At 36.7% G+C, this 24103-nt stretch overlaps 2 protein-coding genes across 4 annotated transcripts; both read right to left on the bottom strand.

The window, feature by feature from the left end:
* Positions 1 to 12294: 12294 nt before the first annotated feature.
* LOC140015999 (uncharacterized) lies at positions 12295 to 13763 on the bottom strand. The gene is made up of 4 exons (XM_072068845.1): positions 13740 to 13763; positions 12949 to 13240; positions 12744 to 12859; positions 12295 to 12639 (listed from the first exon to the last, which is right to left on the bottom strand). The coding sequence occupies exons 1-4, from the start codon at positions 13761 to 13763 to the stop codon at positions 12352 to 12354; spliced, it is 720 nt and encodes a 239-aa protein (XP_071924946.1). The 3' UTR covers positions 12295 to 12351.
* Positions 13117 to 23975, bottom strand: LOC140016048 (replication protein A 70 kDa DNA-binding subunit D-like). Of its 3 annotated transcripts, XR_011822376.1 has the most exons (13): positions 23679 to 23975; positions 22844 to 22905; positions 16513 to 16657; positions 16146 to 16416; positions 15968 to 16064; positions 15733 to 15857; positions 15556 to 15634; positions 15328 to 15457; positions 15091 to 15242; positions 14865 to 14985; positions 14563 to 14791; positions 14271 to 14474; positions 13117 to 13240 (listed from the first exon to the last, which is right to left on the bottom strand). XR_011822376.1 is itself a non-coding variant. In XM_072068950.1 (12 exons), exons 1-12 carry the CDS (start codon positions 23835 to 23837, stop codon positions 14347 to 14349), a joined length of 1698 nt encoding a protein of 565 aa, XP_071925051.1. In that variant the 5' UTR covers positions 23838 to 23975; the 3' UTR covers positions 14126 to 14346. The 3 variants fall into 3 exon arrangements, 2 of the variants coding, with proteins under 2 accessions (XP_071925051.1, XP_071925052.1); XM_072068950.1 differs by lacking the exon at positions 13117 to 13240 and having other exon boundaries at positions 14126 to 14474; XM_072068951.1 differs by lacking the exon at positions 13117 to 13240 and having other exon boundaries at positions 14399 to 14430.
* Positions 23976 to 24103: the final 128 nt, after the last annotated feature.

Raw genomic sequence — 24103 nt, 5'->3', positions numbered from 1 at the left:
CAAAAACCAATCCAACATCTACAGTATCTTGGATATACCGTAGAATTTATTTCACAATTTGTCAATGACCCTTGCCCGGATCATGCATAAACCCGCTTACTACACTAATTGCCTGTGAAATGTCGGGTCTCGTACAACTATTGCATTCATCAAGCTACCAACTACATTAGCATATAGGACTTTCGCCATATATGCTCGCTCTTCATCCATCTTTGGAGATAATAGACTGCTAAGTTTCAAATGAGAAGTAAACGGAGTACTTACAGGTTTTGAATCTCTATTCATACAAAAACGTTGTAGCACCTTATTCAAATACTACTTCTGTGTTAGATAAAACTTGCCTCTCGTTCTATCTTTACTTATCTCCATTCCGAGAATTTTCTTAACTTCTCCCAAATCCTTTATTTCGAACTCTTTACTCAATTGAGCTTTCAGTTTGTCAATTTTAACTTGACTTTTTGACGCTATCAGCATATCATCAACGTACAAGAGTAAGTAGATATAGGACTCATCTCGTAACTTGTGCAAATACACACATTGATCGTATTTACTTTGTGTTCTTCTAAACCATCATGAACTAGTCAAATCGTTTATACCATTGCTTCGGTGATTGTTTCAATCCGTACAACAATTTGCTCAACTTACAAATATAATTCTCTTTACTAGCAACTTTGAATCCATCTTGTTGAGACATATAGATTTTCTTTTTCAAGTCACCGTGAAGAAACGCAGTCTTCACATCAAGTTGAGCTAGCTCCAAATTCAACTGTGCTACTAAAACCAACAAAATTTTAATAGAGGGATATTTAACAATCGGAGAAAATTCCTCATTATAATCAACTCCTTTCTTCTGAGCATAGCTTTTAACAACCAATTTCGCCTTGCAGCGAACATCATTCTTGTCAAGAAATTCTTATTTCTTTGCAAATAGCTATTTGCATCCAATTGCCTTCTTGCCCTTCGGTAGTTGCGTCAACTTCCACGTCTTGTTGTTCTGAAAAGATTGCATCTCTTCTTCCATAGCATCTTTTCATCTACCAATTTCTGTACTTCGAACTGCTTCATAAAAGGTGGATGGAACATCATCAATAACTGGAAGTGTATAGACCACCATGTCAGTAAAACGAGCAGATTTTTGAATTTCTAGTCTTGGCCTATTGACGGCAATTGACTCTTGCTACTGTTGAGGTTCTTGGGTTAAAACCTCTTTCTCATCTGACTCCTCTTCTGCCATGGAAGAGTCACTGATGGTGCTATTTGCTGGGCATACTATTATTTGCTCATATTTTACCTGCTTTGTCGTACACTCCACCTGTTACGGAGTACCACTAGTCCCATCTTGTGTTACCTTATTCAACATGACAGATTCAACAAAAGTAACATCCATGCTAATAATGGTCTTCTTTGTTTCTAAACACCATAAATGATATCCCTTAACTCCAGCATTAAAACTCATAAAGAGAACCTTCTTTTCACGTGAATTCAATTTTGATTCATTTACATGATAATATGTAGTAGAACAAAAAATACACAAAGAATCATAATCTGTTGCAGATTTTTTAGACTATACCTCTAATGAAATCTTGCCATCGATTGCAAATAATGGCAAACGATTGACGAGATGTTGAGCTTATGTCACAGTCTCAATCCAAAATTTTCTGTCTAATCCAGCATTAGACAGCACGCAACATACTTTCTCAACTAGTGTTTTGTTCATATGTTCTGACACCTCATTCTGATGCGATGTTTTTCTAACTGTGAAGTGTCAAACTATACCACATTCTTGGTATATCTTCTGGAAGGGATCACTCTTGTATTCTCCACCATTGTCTATTTGGAGAATCTTGATCTTTCTTCTCGTCTGATTTTCAACATGAGCTTTCCATTTAAGAAAAATTCCTAGCACTTCATCATTGTTCTTCATAGTAAACACCCAAACTGTTCTGAAAAATCATTAAGAAAAGTGACAAAATAGTACCTGCTTCCAAGGGATGGAGTTTTGGTATTTTGGATGCCAGTGCTAAATTTTACTCTTTTTTATTTTTTCATAACACAATGTTCACAAAATTCTAATTTGCAAGCTTTCGTACCTTTCAACAATTCTTGTTTGCCAAGATTTTGCAAGAATTTTTCACCAGCATGTTCCAATCGCATGTGACACAATTTTGTTGTCTCTGCATCTTTCTTGCTACTGGAAGATGTTACTGTTGTTGCTGCTGTCCCAATGACTGTACTACCTTGGTAGTAATACAGATTATTTTTTCTTACACCTTTCAATATCATAAGTGCTCCCGAAGTTGATTTAAAAATTTCATCTCGCATAGTCATAATCAGGCCTTTTGACTCCAAGACCCCCAAAGAAATGAGATTTTTTTTCAAATTCGACACGTACCGAATATCTTTAAAGATTCTGGTGGATCCATCATGATTACACAGCTTGATTGAACCTATCTCGACTGTTTTACATGGATTGTCATTTCCCATGTAAACAACTCTACCATCAAATTCTTCAAATTCAAAGAACCACTCCCGCATGGGAGACATATGGTAGTTACAACTTGAATCCAAAATCTACTCATCTAGATGGGATGTAGAAGGTGATACAGCCAAAGAGAAATATGATTCCACATTACTTTTACACTCTGCAATATTTACGTCTTGCAAAACTTTCTCTTTGTTCTTCAATTTTGGATAGTCTTTCTTCCAGTGTCCTTTCTCATGACAGAAAGTACACTCATCTTTGGCAACTCTAATTTTCAATTTGGATATTCCTCTTCTTTTCTTTGATTGATTTTGTTGACGACCTCTTGCCACCAACGCTTCACTTGCTGTAGTTACTTTATTTTTCATTTTATCCTACTTTCTCAATTCATAACTATACAAAACAGAACATATAGCATCAAAAGACAAATTATCCTTCCTATAAAATAATGTAGTCTCCAAATGTTCAAATTCATCAAGAAGGGATGACAACAACATTAAAGCCAAATCTTTATTTTCAAATTTCAGATCTAAATTTAATAGGCCTGCTACTAAATGATTAAATATAGTGATGTGTTCATTCATAGTAGTACCTGATTGGTAATCGAATCGGAACAATCTTTTCTTCATAAAGAGTTTATTTTGACCATTCTTTTTCAGAAATTTCTTCTCCAATGCCCTCCATAACTTCCAAACAGAATCTCATTTTGAAAGCATACTTTTGCTCTCTGGACAAACACGATCTAATAGTTCCGCATGCCAACCGATTTATGGTACTCCACTCCTTTTCTTCTATGTCATCTGATTTTTTTCTTCAATGGCAATGTCAATACCCTGTTGAAAAAGGGAGTCTATGATCTCGCCTTGCTACATGCTGAAATGGTCAGTACCATCAAATATCTCCACCGTCAGTTTCAAACTTGACATTAGAGTTCTCGACCATGTGGACGAGGAAGTCGATGCCCCAAATGTAATTCTTGACGTGGAATCGTTTGATGCCATTACAGACTCAAATGATAGTATTCAATATATAACAAATTACAAACAAGCCAAAGGACGAACCTTCGGCTCTGATACCACTTGTTGGAGAAATCGGGTAATTTTTCACTCAAAATACAACTAGTAAATTAAACCAATTCAATAATTCTCAAGAAAGATCATTAAAATAATTTTCGTAAACAGAATTACTACTCCAAGTAAATTTCTAAGAAAGGCTGGAGGGATCACAATTGGTCCCACTTAAAATCCAGTTCGTATAACAGAATTTACGTGCACGGTGTATTATCACAATCAGACTCGTGTATACATAAATAGTACATACACACGAATAAGAAAATAAATCCAAATGAACCGTATAAAATACTACAAATAAATCCGACAAATATATTGAATACTATACTACTATTGAAAAGAAACTATCAAATAAATGCGTAATAAATAAAAGAGATAAGGAAAGAATGCACCCGAAAAATTGATAACGAAATTTGGTCAATTTTGCCTAATCTCCGAATACCGCCTAAGCGACCCGCTCTTAATAATTTGGGAGAAGGAAGAATACAAAATAATTCTTTGGTGTACTTGAATTGGTTTGCTTAAGAGTTATTAACCTTTTCCCAAAAACCAATCCCACTGATGTGGGACTAAAATTTTTGCTAAAAAGTCAACAGTTCTGCTAGGTCTACTATTAGATTTGGGAAAGATTTTGTCCATCGTGCTCGCCCACCAGATTAACCTGGACCAATTCCTTTCATTGGAGAAGAGAAATTTGTTCCCTTTAGCATTACATAGTCTAACCATGGGCTGTCCAATCAATGACACCCTGAAAACCTTGGATGATTACTTGTTTATTCGATCTTTAACAAATAGATAAGGGACATTTGGTCGAATTTTTGAGAAATACTCTAGACTTTCACCTAGTAAAGGCCAACCTACTCTTGAGTATTCTTCCCAGTGGAAGCCTTTGGTTTTGAAAAGCAGACTTGTTGTTTGGAATGTTGAACATTTAACGCATGATAATCCCATAATTATGTGAATTAGTTGTTAGCTTCTACCTAAAATGTCAAAAGGATATGACTTTTGAGATAGCTTACAGCATATGATAACAAGTCTAGGAGCAAAAATTGCACTTTTGCGGAAAGGTTATTGATAGTGGCGTTGTTTATCCTGTTTCTATAAGTTTAGAACAAAATGATAAAATGAGTCAATGACCCTTCTGCCACAATAACATAATCATCAAAGGCTTTTGGAGCTAAATACATTTTTAGTTCATATGGAACCATTGGTACTAACCATGTAAAAATAATTCACAGCTTATTTTCCACAATGATGGTGCGAATAGAGTGATTATGGAATGCAAAACCAAACTGAATTTCATCTAGAAAACTCCAGTCTATCAAATCATGTGAATTCATCGTATTGCCTAATATTAATTACATACGTCTAAAACTAACTGCTAACTCTAGTTTGGCTCATTTAAACCATAGACGAATCTACAATGCAACAATCTTTAGGCAAACCTGTACTAACCTTTCATCCCCTTCCTGCCTACACACATAGGGACATGTTATGCACATTTTAATGTGACCAAGTATTTTACAACAAATTCCTTTTTAAGAAGTATAATCACCAAAATTGTCAAAAACATTGGTTGATTGGTTTGCACGCTTTGAATTATGCTATTAGTATTGTGTCCAATCTTTTTCTTTTTTTTATCCCTATTCAACCCCTAATACCTAACCATAAAAGTAGTTATTTAGCTGGTGATTATCTGCATTTTTCTCATTTTTAGACTTCTACTTAGGCCCTTTTTAATCATCCAATATTTGAAATTAATGGTTTTAGATCTTAACATTTTTAGATGCGTTTGATTACAAAAAAATTGAATATCTGAATTAATTAAGTGGCACTGAATTTCCTAAACAAAACTTGCTCCCAAAAATAAGTGATAAACTATTTATATATCACTGAATGTGATATGTACCCAAATGTATTAGATTTAATAGTTAACAATTCAATAATTTAATGAATTCAGATTTCAGAATTCAGAATTCAGTTTTCAAACTTCAATTTTATCAAACGCACCCATAGTTGATCCATTAGAGATTTGAGGTCCTAGAGTTGAGCTGCATGCGCCAAAAGAAATGACAATTGTACAGTAGATAGAAAAGAAATCAAGCTCTAATTGCAATTTTCTTTTCTTGATAAATATGACGATATGAATGTCAAATATAAATAAAAAGAATTAAAACTAGGAAATTTACACGAGTTAAAGAACAATGCAACCAAGTTTGATAGTTTGATTGTTATGACTACTCCCTAAGTTTCTAATTGGTAGTTTATTTATTTTTTCATAAAGTTTGTGTCTCATAATTAATTCTTACAAAATAAAATAAAATATGTTAGGACGAACTCCTTCCACATGAATATTCTCCTTTCCTGTGTCATACTGAATTAGAAGAGGAGTTTGTAGTACTCACATTATTTTGACTATTAGAAGTTAAAGGATAAGGAACAACTCATTGGAAAAAGAATCAAATTGGCATGATTAATTTAATGTGGTCATAAGAATGTTGAACAGAATTTGCATAATAAATATCATATTTTATGCTACGATGAGAGGTATTTTGTAAATGTAACAATTAAAAAAATCCAAGTATGCATGTCTTGTTATATACATTGATAATGTATACACTTTCACCATTGGATGTATGACATATAATTCAAATTTGATTTTGAAACCCAAATTTTGTATATGTATCGTGCATCTAACCGTAATAGTGTATACACTGTCAGTGTATATAAGATTTACTCATATACATATATATTTACGTAAATATAGCCACTTTTCCGAGCAAAATCAACTGTATTCTTACTTATCCTAATCAAGTAAACTGAATCAATGCTAGTGCACTTTCGTTACCTATCTATGACCTCGGATTAAACATCGTAAAGATGTTTGGAAAGCTTGATTTAGTTTAGAAAAGATTATCTCATGATAGCGGCAGTTGAATGGTTATTTAATACATGGGGAATCACTTAACAGAAAAAAACATAGCTAAGGATAATTGATCCGGTCACAACCTTCAGGCAAACATATTTGGATCGCTTTTGTAGGTGAAAAGGAAAGTACTACAATTCTCATGCTTTATTCTGCCAAAGTTGAGCAACACAAAGCACTTTGATTGTACATGTTCTGGGAACTGTAGAGGAAACTAGTAGTAGCTATATTCAAAATTTTGATCCACAAGGAGCTCTATTCTGAATATACTAGTGCTCATGTATACTGTACCCTATTGCTAAGGGTTGTTCTTCCACATTTTTGTTTTTCCTTTTCTTAAATTAAGAAAGGGATAATTTTAGAAACTTCCCCTAAGTTTTTTTACTATTTCACTTATTTCCCTTGAAATTTTAAAAATTATACTTACCTCCCTTGATTTGACACTTTGGTAACCAAACCTTAAAATAGGGTCAAAAATTTAATGAATACCCTGAAATGCCCTTATCTTATAAACAATTGTAAAGTAATTTGACATAATTATAAAAGGAATGAGTGCCAAGTTTTTCATACCAATATTTGTTATCTGATCATTAACTATAACAATAAATCTTTTGCAATAATAGATTACTTTTCATAGTGCGTTATTAGGGATATAGATTCTTTTTAAGATAAAGAAGAAAGTGTTATGTTTTTTTTAAATGTTTATGGACTATTTTTTTTTTGAAAAAAGTTTATGGATTAGTTCAGTGATGGAACTATCATAGTTTCATAGTGATTTTGTGCCATTTATTTTTATTATTATTGATCTATTCTTGATTTTGATACCAAAAAAAAAGAGCTACAGAAAAAACTGGAGATATTCAAAGTTATAAAAAAATATTACTAGTTTAATATTTGATCAAAATAGAGGTTAGGGACAATATTGGTAGTTCTTCTATATTTCTAATGAAATATAGGAGAAATGAATAAGAAGGAAAAAAGGAAAAAAGGAAAAAATTATAAAATCCATTCTTTGTATAAACATGGCAACAAGGGAGTTTTATTAAAATATTAAGGTTAGTATTGTTATTTTAAATGAACAAGGGAGGTAGGTATAATTTTAGAACCTTAAGAGAGCTAAGTGAAATTGTTAAAAATCATAGGGGAGGTTTCTGAAATTATCTCATTAAAAAAAATTGGTTAAGTTCGTCGTTTTAAAAGAAAGATGCTACTTCCAATAATAAAAAATAAAAACAATACAAAAGACGATAAAACAAACATTTCTGGAGGGATTAGATGCAAAATGCAGGCCTTCGAATGCATGATGCTAACAAGGCCTTGTTGTTGCTTGAGAAGTAAACGCGTCTTCAGTTTTTTGTCGGGAAAAGCGCATCCCACTACATGATAAAACTCCCGAAAGTCTCACGTTTGGATTGTTTTTATGGAAAAACAATTTTTGGAGGGAAAAACTGGATTGTATTTTTCGTTATTTTCTATGGAAAAATTACTGTCACGATTTGATGTATGTGAGGGAAAATGGTAATAGGGAAATATGATTACGGAAAACGACGCAATTTTTTGACAGAAAATGACAATCCAAACAGGGCAAAAAACTAGAAAATAGCAGAAAATGACAATCCAATCAGTACTTAAAAGCATGGTTTCATGAAACACGCCTTCGCGTCCTCCAACATTTAACTAGCTAACCCCACAATCAAGAACTCTCCGTGGCAACATGATGTAGTAGTTCCAAATTAGATTAGAACTTGCATTTTTTTTTTTACTTGGATCATTCTTCTTAGAAACTTTTACAAAACAAATCAAGGAAAATATCATGATGGCAAACTAAATTGAGTCAATTGACCTTTTTGTTACGCTCAACAGGCTCTTAGGATTGTAGTAGTGAATTTTTGTTTTCACACTAGGGGAGAAGTGCCCGCGCATCGCGCAGGTGTTTGGTGCCTGTGGTTGAAAACGGTTTTTTAGTTGATAAATAATAATACATTGCGAGAATAATACGTTGCGATAAATAATTAGAAGCAGGTATGATTATAAGACAAACAATATAAGAGTCTTCCAATATTAGAATCAGGAAGTTCCCGAACACAAATAATTAGATGCAGCAAGTTCCCAAAGGTACGGACAAATATTTATGAAATTGTTTCAGGTAAAAACTACGAGATAGATAGCAGAGTAGGTTAAATAAGACATCATGTATGTCTACTTATTTAGTGATACGAATAGTAGTAAACTCATGTGGATGCTGTAATAGATAGTAATCAGATGCGTTGCTTCTTAGTGGTTTCTTCATTTTGGTCCCAACTTCAGCATCTACATGATGCGTGTAGAACATACATGATCGAGGGCCCTCTGCAACTTCCTGCTTCAACTACTTTGACTACCGAAGTTGAAAGTGGAGGCAACACAGGGATGTTGGTGCTTTCGACTTAAGGAAGCAAGTAAGCTGAAAGAGTTCTGTGGTGAAGGACTACGCGCTGCTAATGTCCACATTCAGTCGGTATTCAAGTGAGTGAGTCATTAACTTACCAATAGAAGGTGATTAAGGACAAGCTGTAGCAGAATGAAGAAACCATGGGACCAAAATGAAGCAGAGGCCAAGTGAAAGCCTCATCAAATCCCAAATTAAGTTAATAACCCTCATAAAGATTGTTAGTCGGACCCTCCACAACTTTCTATTTCAGTGGACGGTGATTGTTTCCATGCCTAGGATTTATGTAGTATAAGAGCATAAAAAAATATCCCAATCCCAGAATATGAAAAGGTTGAATCCGAAGAAGGTGAAGAGGAGGCATGGAAACAATCATAACCGACGCAATCATTGGGCATTAACTTACCAACGTCTGGCTATTTAATTGAGACTATAATGAGAAAGAAATGGAGTGTTTCAGCTATAAGCTTGGGTGAGTGGGGAAACGATACAGCATTCTGTTTGAGACAAAGGTTGCAAGAGAAAACCCAATCCCCGAAACTCAGGAGCCATTAGTAGGCCCACGTTTTTGGCCATTAAATTCAAGTATAAATGATAGAAAGGAGATCTAAAAGGAAGTGCTTTCACACCTGAGATCTAACCACGGTGACGGTTGAGCAAGATTGGCCTTTTTTATTCCCTTTCACTTATGGGCTCCCTGTACAAGTGATTTCCAAGTTTAGTGATCATTAGTCAAACAGCGCACTTATGATGTGTGAAGGCCATTTCAGTAATAACCGTGTGATTCAATTGCCATATTTATGGTCATGATTTTTTCTTCACTTATGATGTGTGAATGCCATTTAAGTAATTTCACAAACCCACAGGCTTATGTATGTTGTACCAAAAGCAATAAATGGTTGCAGATTAATTGTACATACCATAAATACCCATATGTTTCAACAACATAAAGTTTTAAATGTCTATAAATAAGGGTATTTCGGTTATATACCTAACCACAAACTTCCCTTACTTGTACCTATAGTTTGTAAAACACTACAGAATATTTCACATTCCAAAAAAGTCCCTGCCTATGCGGTTGAAATGCAACCCCCTCTTTCACCAAAATTCAATCTTATATAGTATAAGGAAATCATTAACTACTGGCAAATAATACCTCTGACTAATGTTTATCAAAATTTTCCCACACTCAAATTCTCACTTATAGGTCCAGATCTTCGTTTTTCTTAATCAACAATCCTTACCAATTCATTAATTGGGATATCGGTTTGGAGAACACTCTTCTGCTTCTAATTTGAATGTGAACATCATCGAAGTATCTTCAGGTTTGTCTAGAAAATCACTGGTTATTGTTGATAATGGTGCCTTAAATCATCTCACTTCGTCACCAATTTCATTGGTAGATGTTCCCTTCATGATTTAGTACCAAAGCAAAATCCAAAATGATGTTATCCTTTTGAAATTGGATTTATAATTGAATTTTTCTGGAAGTTTTAATTATATCAGATAGGTTTAGATATTCTTTTGTCTCAAACATTTTTAGGGGAACCTGTATACAATTTTACAATTTTCATTGTAATGATATCATTATAAACGCCAGAGTGCTGATGACATATGATATCATATATTGGAAGTTGTTCTTTTGGTTTATTTGGCATTTTATTACATTTTACATCCGTATTGCACTTCCATATTACACGAGAAAGAATGTAGCTTTTTTCTTTGGGTAAAAAAAAAACCTGTGATAAATCTAATATACAGAAAAGCTCTCCGTAGTTTCAAAATATACGACACGACACCCTTGAATTGTTAAGGTGACGAAATCCGTTAAACTTAACTGAAATGGATGAAATGACTAGAATGCCCTGATATAATTAAGTAAAAGACAGATCAAAAAAAATATTTGTTTTATTTTCTAGATAGAGAGAATTGAGGGTTAAGAGGTAGAATAGGTATATTTGTTAAAAATTAGGTCTCAATTTTTTTTTTAGGTTCCAATAAGTCATTCCCGTTAAGTTTAACGGATTCTGTTACCTTTACAATTTAGTTCAAAGTGCGGAGTGTCGTGTTATATATTTTGAAACTATGGAGGGATTTTCTGTATATTAAATTTATCACAGGGGACGTTTTTGTAGTTTACCTTTTTTCTTTTATCTTAATATTGTAAGTGAGGGGTTTTGAATCACTTACACTTTCTTCTCCGGTACCAAATTCATTCCCCTTAATATTGTAAGTGAGAGGTTTTGAATCATTTACACTTTCTTCTCCCGTACCAAATTCATTCCCCTTTCCCACCTCAAGAAAGAATGTAACCTAATTCCAATGTACTTTACCATAGATGGTGTTTTAAGTACAAAAATATTTAATTTTCTAAAATGGCTTTTTTAAAAAAAATCCTACCAAACATTAGTCACAATTTTAGAAGTCTAATTTTTGGAGAATCAAACACAATCATTTGACAAGTTGTACAATGCAGACTTCAAATCATAAAGGTGCTATAGAAAATTTGTTAACACTTAAAAGTTACAAATAATCTTATATGCACCTAATAATATAATACATATTATAGCTGGATACATGATACCTATATTAAATTTGAATTTTAAATTCAAATTTTAATTAATTGTAGGTGACAGTATATACTGTCATATTTAGCAAAATAATTCAAAAAATTATCTTGAAAATGATAAAACAACCATAACCTCATAAAATGAAAATAAAAAAAGCAACTTTCACGTTATTATAGTTTTGTACCAACTAGGAGGGGTTCACCACGCGGCCTCCTAGTTGGTACAAAACTATAATAACGTGCGCGCGGTGTTATTTTTGTGTTGCCCAGAAAATGTCCAGAATTTGAAGTGGAAATATGATAATCGTGCGGAGAAGTAAATGGAAGATGTTAAAATATTAAAGAATGAGTAAACACAATTAATTTTGTTGGATTATTGTGTGGAGGATTGATTGTTTGCATTTTGAGGCTGTTTAACTGTTTGTATATGGTTGATTCAATTGTTTTTTATGGAACATGATAATTGGAACAATTAACGCGCTACTCTCGACAGGAGAATGGAATTGTGATACATGGTACGAAATAGGTGTATATTGAGAATGAAGAGGGTTAATATTTTTCAAAAAGGATCCCTGTGTAACAATTTATCTTCACAGTCAACGGAAATGGTCCCTAACCGAAGCTTATTGCTAGGAGAATGAAATAATTAGTTGGTAAAAGAAAGGCGGAATTGTTAGCGTTCTTGAGTTTGTTTGCAGCAATAATAGATGTTAGGTATTTGTAATGTACTTGTTGCATGCTTAATTTCATTGCAATGTAATTATATTTAGCAGGAATGTAAAGTGCAGTTCAATGAAATTAAAAATTGAACATGCGTGATGGAGAGGTTCAAGCGAAAAGTGAATTTCGCTTACAGATAAAACCACACTGCAGAAGTTAGGTACAAGCAGGAGAATTAGAAAAAATTTCATAGATGCAAGACCATGGAAAGACTTTCTCGACTCCATCATCATCGAAGACTGAAAGTGTGAAGGTAGTTGATGATTCTGGAATGAAGACGAGGACTTCATTGTGCTGCAACTGATGCTGAAGAGCGAAGTTTCTCCAATTTGTTTTTAGCTTTTTTCCTTTCACACCAATCTCTGTAAGTTTTTCTCCAGTTCTAATAAGTAGTGTTGGAGTTCTCTGTCCATTAACGAAGTGATCGACAAATCTTGGGATTTTCTAATACAAAAGAGTGAAAGTGAGACGTGAGAACATAATATAGAGATTCGGTTTAAAGGAATGCAGTGAGAGAGGGAAAAAGAAATAGTGTAAGGAAAGGTTACCAATGTGTTCGGGGATGCTGTATTAAATGTTTGATAGAAGGAAACCGAGTCAGTAAGATTTTGGGTTAAATCTGGTTTTATTGATGAAGCAACCGACTGCTGAATTATTATAGAATCTGCACTATTTGAATTTATTTAGCAAATAATAAAGCAGAGACAATTTTGCTACAAGTAACTGCACGATATAAAGGTTAGCATAACTGACCTTGTGGATGAGAAGCACGAGCCTGCAATAAATTTGGCAATGGAACTGTCCAAGATAGATAAACCTGTCTCTGCAGCTCCGAAAAATGGATGACATCAAAGACGAGATTGCCGGTATGGCGTAGGAGTAAGATATCATGTTTGTTAGTAATGTTTTCATGGTAATATTCATCCCAGCCTTCTTGGAATGAACGCTGACCGACCACAACAGGCCATTTATAAATTCCATGCCTGAGAATGATTGTATTGCGCTGGTGCTGAGCAAGTAATAGTTTGAATTGAGCAGGCAGAATCTGCGTTTAGGACAGAAAAATAGAAAATGTGAAATGAATGCATATAACTGTAGTATACATTGCTAACAAGTAATTTCCATCGCATAGAAGAAAATTGGATCTCTCCTCTGTGATTGCATTTCAGTAGAAAACAATAGGCCATTGAGCTGCTATTTGTTAATCCATAGGTAGATGAACCTCCTGCCATTGATGTGATTGGAGAAGGTAATAAAAAAATGTAAAAGATGTAAGTATTTGCAGGTAAAGAGAACAGCTGAACATTAGGGATAACTCAAGGGAAGCAAGTAGGCAGCTTAACTCGCAGTGCTTTGCCTTGGATGTATGAGCTATTCAAGAAGTAGCTATATATAAACAATGAATGGCTAACAGTTTTTTTATGATTTTTTTTTGTAGGCTGGTTGGCTGTCATTTTTTTTTTTACAGTCAACAAGGAGATTAATGATTTGTTGCATCAAAGATGCAGAACATGTTAATATTAAAAGAAGTGAACGCTAGGAACCCAAGGGCTGCTACCACCGTGCATCTATTTTATCTATTGTGTTTCAAACAATTAAGGGCATAGTGCATTGTATAACACAGTTATGCTCAGGAAAGAAGCTCTATTTCTGCAAATGAATTGAAGGCTGTACAACTACACAATTTAAGGCTAATAGATACACTAAGTCTGAGGCAGGAAGCAGAGTAAATGGAGCTCACAGCAGTAGATGTGATATTTAATAAGAGAGTTATGTGCAGGGAAAAAGTTGAATAGACCCTGATAAAGGAATTCTGCAAAAGTTGCCGTATAAGAGACAACACATTGACCACAAGGTCATTTAATGAGTTAAATAGAGTAGAAGATGAATTTAAAGAATATTGTGACAGGAACATAATAGCTGTAAAGCATCAATTCAAACACATAACTGGTGTTGATTGCAGCTTATAAGCAAACGTAAAAGGGGGTAGACCAAAAGCAGTTTAAGGGGTATCCATGAACAAAAGGACATTTTTCATCAATACATCAATCACCCTTCCAGGAATGCATAAGTACCCTTGCAAAAATAGATGATAGCATGCCAATCATAGAAATTAAGGATTTCGTGGCCAAAAGACTCAACAGCAACGAGTCAGTCGATTCTTTGCTTCTTGTTAGAGCTGCATTCTGCATCTTCATCCTCATTTGCTTCAATGCTGTGTGGTTCATCAAACCTCTGAGAAAGTTGAACACAAACCTTTGAACGAGCAGTATTATCCCCTGTGACCATATTTTTTTGAGATGCGATATTATTAAAGCGAAAGTAAAATTCAAATGGAGAACAAAAAAAAAAACGTCTGCGAGTTACCTTCAGCCCGGAGCTGTACAGTCTCAGATTCTTTGCTAGGAAAAGGGGAGTCATCTCTTGGTTCATCTGTTAACTGGACAGAATCGGCATCATCATCAATTTCAGAGTAGTATATAACTGTGTAGCGCTGCCTTGAATCTGCCAGCTGCGTTTGAACAGGTTTGATGTGAAGGAGAAACATCTTTGATTTAAGCTCCTTGTGGACAAACTCGAGGGGAAGCTCAATATTCTGCTAAGAGAGCGAAAAGTAAGAATAAAGTTGTATTAAATATCTTTATTATCAAGGTTCAGGAGTCAAGAACCTCATTAAAATGTTGCATTGCTTCCAGTGCACTAAACGTCAATAGGTTCTCTGCTAATTCGCCAAATACTGAAGCTGGTATGACACCAGTGGAATTAGCCAAATCAACATCAAAGCGGCATCTGAAAATAGACACACAATATGCAGCAATTCATGTTTTTTGATGTGGACCAGAATTAGATAGCAATGAACATAAGGCAATATAGCAGAGGTATACTATCTAGCACCTAGGTACTGCAGGATGTTTCTCTTTGCACGAGTTACAGGTAAACTCGACTTGATAGTCTGCTGCTGTAGCTCGGCAACAGTTTCTGCAGCTCATGTACCAATATTTCTTGAAGATGTGCTCGAAAGAGAAGTGTGCCTTCACCCATATAGTCTAAAAGATGAGCAAGTATGAGTATAAAAAGACGATCATACACGAAAAGAGTATGAAAGCAGGGCAGCATGTTTCAGTCCCAAACCTTTTGTGATGAATTTATGTTACAAATCAAAGTGGTTTTCTGGCCTGATTTCAATGATAGCTGCGGACTATATTTAATGTAGTCCTTTTTTTCGACAATCTCTTTAATGAACTTAGTGTTCCTCAATGCCCTGGGTGAAAGGAGACATAAAAAAATGTTAGGACTGAAAGTGGGGACAAGGCTTACATCTGAAGTGTGCAGAGGACGATGACTGAAAAGAAATCGTACCAGTTTTTGAGTTCCCTTGCTTCTTGTATAGGTGGATCAACAAGAATCGCTGAATCAAACCAAGTACCTAGTGCGACCCCTATACGACAGGGAAAATGCACACATTTATTCACAGGTGTTGGAGGCGAATGCAAAAGCTAAACAGTAAAAATGGCGAAAGGTAAAATGGGTGCAAACCATTATAGTTGTTCACTTTAACTCTGCGAGCAACGATCACAGGATAGGTGTGAAGTTTAGACACTATCTCCTGTCCCTCATTAGCCAGAAAACTATCCCATAGAGACAATAGAACAGGCTGGGATCTGTGATAGCGATAAAAGTTGATAGTTAGAGACTGGGAAAAAATGACCGTAGAGAAAAAGAAAGAAAGGCAGCGTGAACATTTGGCTAAACTGAAGATTAAAGTCCTCACTCTTCATTAAGCAGGACAAATTTCTGAACATCTGATGGCCTTGAATTCTTGATAACTGTTTTCCTCTCAAGCGCACTAATCACAACTCCCAGCACATCTATGAACAATACAGAGAAGGGATTAAAAAAACTTTGTTTAGAATGTAAACACATTAAGAGTAAAGCATTGAAAGACTCACCGACTGATTTAGTTTTGTCATCCATGTACTGAACTAAGTCAGTAAACTTCGAATAGCAGAATTTCACAGGCATGACTTCATCATCAGTAGCAATCTCTTCAATAACAGTCCTGGTGCTGATAACCCACTGAATGGTAAGCTCAGAGGTCTGGAACTTCGGCGGTATAGGCCTGACCCCAGCATTGGAGATTTTATATTTTTTATAAATCTGCAGGATCTGGCTCATTCTAGGAATATCATCATTGAAGATGATTCCTTCGACTCTCGATCCCTACTTAAAGAGGTAAAATTAATACATTACAAAGAAAGCAAAACAATAGCGCACTTAAGAGATTACATCTAAAACTGAGCAGTAGCTTTGCTAAACCTCTGAATCATAGAAAATAAATTTCTGCTTTCTTGTTGGTGTCCCCATTGAATTTGTGATTTGTTGCTTTTCTTGAACAGTGACGATACAACTCCAATTTTTCATATGAGGCATAATATCCCGCATTGGCAGTTGGTTAGCCATCCTATAAAAACACAAGCGGATGGATAAATAAACAGGAACAAAGAGATCCAAAAAACACAGTAATGTAGTAATTTAAAATCTGTATAACCATCTTACTTTAGTAGAATCCAAGCAGAAAATGGTTTAGGCTTGAGTTAGTCTAAAAATTTCATCAAAGACAATATTTCGAGTTTTGCAATCCACTTTTATTCCATCAAATGTTCCAGGAACAAGAAGAATTTTAACTTTAGCAGCGGTCTTAGCTCTGGACAGAGCAACATACAACTGGCCATGCGAAAAAACTGGTTCTCGGAGATAGATGCCGACGTAGTCAAGAGTTTGACCTTGTGATTTATTGATAGTCAAAGCAAAACAAAGGCGGACAGGAAACTGCGTTCTTATGAATGGAATCCCATTTTTGTCATTGTCAGGCGTTTGAAGAGGTATCCTTGGAATAAAAACTCTTTTCCCTCGATGATGGCCAAAAACAATTTCAGCAGAAATTGTGTGTTGGCCGAGTTCTCTACATATTAACCTTGTGCCATTGCATAGACCCTCAGCTGGATTTAAATTTCTGAGAAGCATCAGTGTGCAGTTTTCCTTTAACAGCAATCTATGAGGAGGGAGACCTTTAGGATCTTGAGAATTGAGAAAATCCTCATAATCACCTTGGTGTCGCTGATCAACTGTCTTATCCGAGCTAATATAGGTTTGAAGGCTTCCAGGAAATCTCTTAATCATTATTTCATTGAGCTCATCAACTGAGCTATTTTTTGGAGCAAGGATGCACCTATTAATCAGGTTATAAGGATCTTGAGAATAGAGGTTCAAATCTGGGAAGACGCTTTCTATTAACCTGTGCAAAAGAAAGTGTATTGATGGTGGAAGTAGGAGGAATGACTACAAAAAAAAGGAACTAAATCTGATTATATGCAGCTAGCTAACCTGTTTAAAGACTCCTCTTTATCGTAATAAGGAATAACTATATCTGATGATAAAGTTATTTCACCCTCATCATCAATAGGCTCTCGGCCTTCTCCTACTCTTAAAAGGAATTGTGAAAATCCTGGATCAAACATAGCTCGCATATTTTCTGTAAGCCTGATTTTATGTAGTTTAGGCCACATAGGAGAAATGGGGAAGGTTGACTCTATGAGAACTTCTTTAGTTGCTTGTTCAATGACAGGTAGGGTCTGCCGAAAATCGCCTCCAAAAACTACCACCTTCCCTTCGAAAGGTAAATCTGAGTCCATTAAATCTCTCAGTAATTCGTCAAAAGCTTCAATTGTGTGTCGTTTAGCCATTGAAGCCTCATCCCACAAAATAAGCTTTGATTCAGAAATGAGTTTTGTGATCGCAAGGTCGCGAGAAGCGATCGATATAGGAATGTTTTACCGGTGCCACCAGGGCCATCAACGAAAAATGCCTGACCTTCTAAGGAAAAACATGCTGCGAGGATTAGATCGTAGGCATGCTTTTGTTCAGAATTTAGCATCTGAGGCAACAACAGATCCTCAGGTGCTACTGTTAAGCTCCTTTCACTCTCAATTTCCTTTGTTAACCGTTCAGCGTAACCGCATGAAAAATCATCAGAGACAAAGTGAAAATCTGTAATGCTCTTGCCCATCTGTTCAAGCGAGCTGTTAATATCTTCTAACACCTTTCGTCTAATTTCAGGAGAAGAAAACCCGTGGAATGGCTGCTGGTGATGATAGTCAGCAGAAAACTCAAACTCAAATTTTTCCCAAAGTGATTTAGGACTTGTCGGAGAACAATACACAAGGAGAGTGGCAAATAGTAGCCTCAATGAGGACGGCATCTGAAATGCCACTGCTTCTTGAAGTGTCTCCTCTATACATGCATCGGACTGCAAAAGACCAAGAGCCAAAGCAGCTTCTCTAAACGAAGCTAACCTTTGTTCATTTACAGTCAAAAGGTCTTCAAAAGAGGTCGGTCCAGCAATGTGCGTTAGAAGCAACCTCAAATAATACCTCTCTCCTTCTTTTGGGCTAACAGTCACCATCCGACCGATCACCTTTCGACGCTTTCTTTCAGTCCATTATTTATATTTAGCAGACCAAACAAAATATTCAGGAAAATCTCTGTACAAGCATTTCAGATGTTGTGCTCTGAGATTCGTTCTGTTCATGTGGAAAAATTGAGTTAACATTGTCTTAGAAAAGTCAATTTTACCCAGCAACTGTAGCAAATCAAACCCTTTGTCAAAGGAAACGAATTGCTGGTCTGGGAGGTGGACCTGAAGGGTGTAAACTGCTGGGTTCATTTCATTCAGCCTAAATTCATAAATGCGCCAAAAAGCTTCTGGAGGCGAAACCCATCTACCTTTCTGGAAGTCTTTTATTTCATCAATATCGTCCGCCGATCCACAGGAAATAATCTTAAAGCTCACCTGATCATGTCCTTTGAAAACATACTTATACAGGTACTTCACGAGCTTAAGAGTAGAACAAATTTCCACATTGATGTGGCAATCGAATAAAGCAAGCAGGTAAGGGTTGTAAGGCACAACCTACCTATTATCAAGAGTAAATCTACAAACCTTGACTTTCTTGCCATCATCTCTCCTCCTATAATATGGATAGGTATCCTCACCGTGAGTCGTTTGAGGACAAAAGCTCTTTGGATAGTGATTTTTGCAGGCTCCATCTCTCATACAAGGACAAGACTTATCCATTGCTCCGCAAGGGCCATGGATCATATGCTTCACAACAAGAGAATACAAGTGAGGATATTGATCTTTGTCGGGCAACTCAGCACAGACTATTTTGTCATACGACTCTGGATTAAGTAGCTTATGACCAGGTTTTAAGATCAATAATAAATGGGCATGAGAAAAGCCTCGTTTCTGGAATTCGATCACGTAAACACACGCTGCAACCTCGCCAAAGATCTGCTTATTTAGAATTTCTGCTTTAAGCATTTCAAATTTGGCTCTAAAAACTCTAGCGAGCAGGTCTGGCCGATCCTGAGGCTTTTCATGGTATTTCAGATTTTCCTGAATTTCCTTCCATGCTGGATTACACGTCATTGTAAGAAAAATGTCGGATTTTCCATATTTCTGTACCAGGGCCATCGCATCAAGGTAACGGCGCCTCATATCCCTCGGACCACCTATAAAAGAAGCTGGAAGAATGACCTTACGACCAACTTTAGAAGCAGCGGTTTGGCCAACAGAAACACTGTCAAGAATCCCTTCCAGAATTTCAGAGCGTATCTTGTTTTGTCGATGCCTATGAAAGTCAAGCCTACATGTTTCGATCTTGACATAAGCATCGACTGAAAACTGCTGCAGCAACCTAAGAGTGTGTAACAGCATTGACTCATCACCGTCCCTTATTTGGAACCTATAACAGTAGTACTCCCTAGCAGATACAGTACCTTCCTCTGTTTTGCCTCGATCAGCAGCTATAAAGAAGGGGAATACGGTCTACATGATTAGGTGATGTAATACAATGGATAGGTTCAGCAGTTTATAACAAGAGAGAAATGTACTTGCCTCTCTGTTCTAAATCAATTAACTCCGATGAGGAGTTAACTGAAGCTGGATCGATGTTAATATCATCCTCACATGTGTCCCCTCCTCTTTTTCTTTTACTAAGTCTTTTAATTCCGTGGTGCCAGCCACACTCACCACGAGGGAAAAGGAGAGGGTACTGTAAAGGGTCATAGCAGCCATAGTAATGTTGAATCCTATGGCTACCAACTGACCGAGAATAAACTTGAATATGAGCGCGGCCATCGGACGACTGATCGTCACTTTCAGTCCATATAGCCGCAACTTGTGAGGCAGAGGGAAGATTATATATTCGCTTGTCAAGTGAAGGATAACAGCTAAGGACAATGTTCAAATCATCAAGGTTTGGAACATCTCTAAGGCCTTTAAAGAACCGGGCATAAGAATTGTTAGAAAGAATGCACATAAGCAATTTTAAAGTGCTTTCGCGTAGCTTATCAGAGTTACCAAGTCTCTTTGCTAATTCCTCATCAGTGTCAAAAAAATATAATTGGATCCCAGATGGCCTTTCGCCTAAGTGATATGGCCATCAAGAAAGTGGTAAACTTGGCCTTGAACGCGAAAAGTATAGACGCCTTTCGTGTTCTTTGTTAGTTCAGAGTCATATTTTGCAGCAAAAGATGTAAAGCCAAGGTTGTTGTTATAAATGCGGACAATGTTCCTGAAGTGGGCACTCTCTTCATCATTGGCAATGAATAAACGTTTCAAATCATATGGCATTGGAGGAGCAACGATAGAGATCTCTCCCCTCGAGCAGCAAAAGGAAGGAGGTTCCAAATGGAACCTTTTTGCGCCACAATGCTCACAATCAGGAGCATGAGGCAGAACCAGAGCTACTTGAGGAATATTGGCAAGGCGAGATATGCTTGAACGCGCAGCTGTTCGTTTTTGTGCTGCAGTTTCATTTCGTGCAGGAACAACTTTATTAGCTCTGATTGGTCATCTGGACAAAGCTGAATATAAGGCACGAAATAGCAAAAGCAAACCAGAAGCAAGTCCCAACCTGAGTTGTGTTTGTTCACAGATTCAGGGGTCCTGCGTTTTCTGGAGCGAGAACGGACAATAGATGGACCGGCAGAAGGAAGTACTTTTCTGTTTTTTATCTCCAACCAACCAGGTGTTGGACCAGACCTGGCCACCTCCTCTGTGGGAGCAGGAAAGATGTCTGCAAATTGCAGAACAGAATAAGCTAGCTAAAACAGGCCTAAGGACCTTAAAGGAGAATCAGTTAGCAAAGGAAGAAGGGTTCCAGAAAACCAGGCCATAAAGGTGATTATTTATATTTATAGGCTGGTCAAAGCGGTTAAGTAGATTCGCAAGCTAACGAATATGGTAAAGTAAGGCAGTACCTTTGGAAGCTAGTTCTAAAGTAGAATCTGAAATTTGAGCAGGCAAAGAATTACTTGCAGGAGCAAATTCTTTTTGAATTGATAGTTCAGGGTTCTTAAGAGATGAATCGAAAGGAAATGAATATAGTATAAATTCAGAATGTGTATTGTTCACAGGTTGTTCATTTCCACTTGGAAGGGAGTTTACGCCCCTATGTTTTCCCCTATGAACGGGGTTTTTTTTTTGCCTCTACACCAACAGATGATCTCTGATATTTCACTGGTGCAAGGCTATCACAGAACAGGGATGCTGCAGTTAAGAAGAAAGAGAGTGGTAACTGGAGAGATACAAGGGAAATAACGACATCTAAGAAAGACAAATAGTGCTAAACGGCGCTACAGAGTAGGAGTTAAATGGCTGAAGGGATTGCACGTTAAACGAAGCTGGTATAGCTTCAGGATCAAGTGTATTTTGTAGAGGCATTTCTTTTCCAAAGGAGGAGGAAGCATAACCAGTAAAGGAACCAGGTGGACAACGCGACATGAATTCTAATCCTTCCCTAATCGCAAAGGCATCATCAGCTGGAAACACAGCATTTGTGTTTTCCAACGGCTGAGAATGCACAAACGCAGGATCCTCACTATGACATGGCATATGTTGAGTAGCTGGGAACGACACACTAGTTTCCACATATCCTAACGGGACCCTGCGAACACGTGGGGGTAAAGCTTTTCCAGCTTTCTTTGAAGCTCGAGTTTGCCTTCGGGAACGCAGAAGTTCCGCTTTCTTCAGAGGTGGCATTTCTGTATATTTTTTGCGGCGCAAAGCATTCCTATCCATCTGACCGCTATAGATTCTAGCAGGTGAAAAGAAAGGCTAACGTACACCTCTAATACACGGCCAGAGTACTAACTCAATAAGCACAAAGGAGGCCAAAGGTCTAGCAAGATTGAAACACAAAGAAACGGCATAAGAGAGGCATGCACCAAACGCCGGTTCCCCCAAACAAAAATAGAGAAAGAAAAGCTCAAGCGCAGCCTTTACACAACAGCATGGAACTGAGCAGACATTCAAAACAAAACAGAGTAAAGAAAAGCTAAAGTACAGCCCTTACACAACACCATAGAATTCAGCCAATATATTAGAAAAGAAACAGAGTGAAGAAAAGGTAAAGCACAACTGCTTACACAACAGCATAGAACAGAACAGATAAGAAAACAGGAGTTAAAAGGCTGAGTAAAGGCGGCAACAGCTAAAAACGAGGTAACAAAAGCATGTAGCAAAATGATCATTGGGTACAAGCAAGGTAAAAGCACATACAGAAGGGAGAATAAGTAATGGCACCTTAACGTTAGATAACAAGCCTTTATTACCCAACGGCAGAGCAACACAGAAGAGGACAACACCTGAATAAGCCAGTGAGAGCAAAAAGGGTAAGAAAATATAATATCAAAAAGTAAATGCAACACAAGCATTAGAGAACAAAGTGGGTAAAAATATTAGAAATTCAAGGGAAAAGGGGAAAATCACTAAATAGAAGGGGGGCAAGATAACTTGTACGTAGCAACAGCAGCAAAACAAAAGGGGAAAAAAATACAGCGACGCAAGAAATGACGACAGGAGGAAGAATGGAAAACTCAAAGAGTAAATGCAGGACAACAAGCACCAGAGAGTATAGTGGGGAAAAATATAAGAAATGCTAGGGGAAAAGGGGGAAATCACAAAACAGAAGGGGGGCAAGATAACCTGCACGTAGTAACAGTAGCAGAACAAAAAGTTTAAAAAAAAAAAAGGCTGATGCAAGAACCACTGGCAGGAGGATAAATGGAAAACACAGGGGGAAAGGCTGCGGCAGAAAGGTAAATTTAAGCAGGGCGCTTGAGAAGCAAAACGAGCGCCAAAGCAAAGCAAAGAGGCAACGCAACAGTAACAGTTCAGGATGGCATAAATTGCAGGTGAGGAAAAACCAAAATAAGCACGACAGGAAACGGGAACACAAGCAGGAGAAGTTAAATCCAAACAATAGTAGCGGAATTAAAGCTTACGCAAGGAGGCAGCAAGATAGCAATTGTTACAAAGGAAAGAAAAAGCAGAAAAAAAGAAACGAGGCAGCAGCTCAGAATGAGGAAGCAAGCAGCTGGAGGGCCAGAAAAGAACAATGAAAATGAGGCACAATTACCGCGGAGCATGATGACGAAAGCTGGGAGAAGCGAAACCTGAAACATAGAAACCTCTGGATACATCGGAGAAACAAAGGGCTTTCAGTCTTGTCAATCAAAGGAGAGAGCAAAAAGTGTTTTTTCGGCAGCTCTCTAAAGCAGAGCTGAACTGCATACATCGGAGAAACAAAGGGGTTTCAGTCTTGTCAATCAAAGGAGAGAACAAAAAGTGTTTTTTCGGCAGCTCTCTAGAGCAGAGCTGAAGCTCCTTCACACCAAATCGCAGAGAGGAAGGAGCTCAGCAAGATAGAACGATGCATCTGTCTTTTTTAAAATAAGGGCAATATCGTCAAATCATACCAACCCACATTGAGCCCATCACCCAACAGTTGTCATCAATCAAACTATCAGCAACCGTCATAATAAGCTTACTCAGCTGGCAATA

The sequence above is a fragment of the Coffea arabica genome, chromosome 10c (assembly GCF_036785885.1).
Source record: "Coffea arabica cultivar ET-39 chromosome 10c, Coffea Arabica ET-39 HiFi, whole genome shotgun sequence".
In the NCBI taxonomy this organism is placed as follows: Eukaryota; Viridiplantae; Streptophyta; class Magnoliopsida; order Gentianales; family Rubiaceae; genus Coffea; species Coffea arabica.
This window is presented reverse-complemented; position numbering and strand designations above follow the sequence as displayed.

Excerpts from the sequence above, each read along its gene's own strand:
- LOC140015999 (XM_072068845.1), bottom strand. The coding sequence starts at position 13,763 with ATGCACGGTGGTAGCAGCCCTTGG. Across the intron at positions 13,241-13,739 it reads ACGGTGGTAGCAGCCCTTGG|ATTCTGCCTGCTCAATTCAA; the intron begins GTTCCTAGCGTT and ends TCCTAAACGCAG. Across the intron at positions 12,640-12,743 it reads CAGCATCCCCGAACACATTG|AAAATCCCAAGATTTGTCGA; the intron begins GTAACCTTTCCT and ends CTTTTGTATTAG.
- LOC140016048 (XM_072068950.1), bottom strand. The coding sequence starts at position 23,837 with ATGTATGCAGTTCAGCTCTGCTTTAGAGAGCTGCCGAAAAAACACTTT. Across the intron at positions 15,458-15,555 it reads GCAAGGGAACTCAAAAACTG|GGCATTGAGGAACACTAAGT; the intron begins GTACGATTTCTT and ends CCTTTCACCCAG. Across the intron at positions 14,792-14,864 it reads CAATGCAACATTTTAATGAG|AATATTGAGCTTCCCCTCGA; the intron begins GTTCTTGACTCC and ends CTCTCTTAGCAG.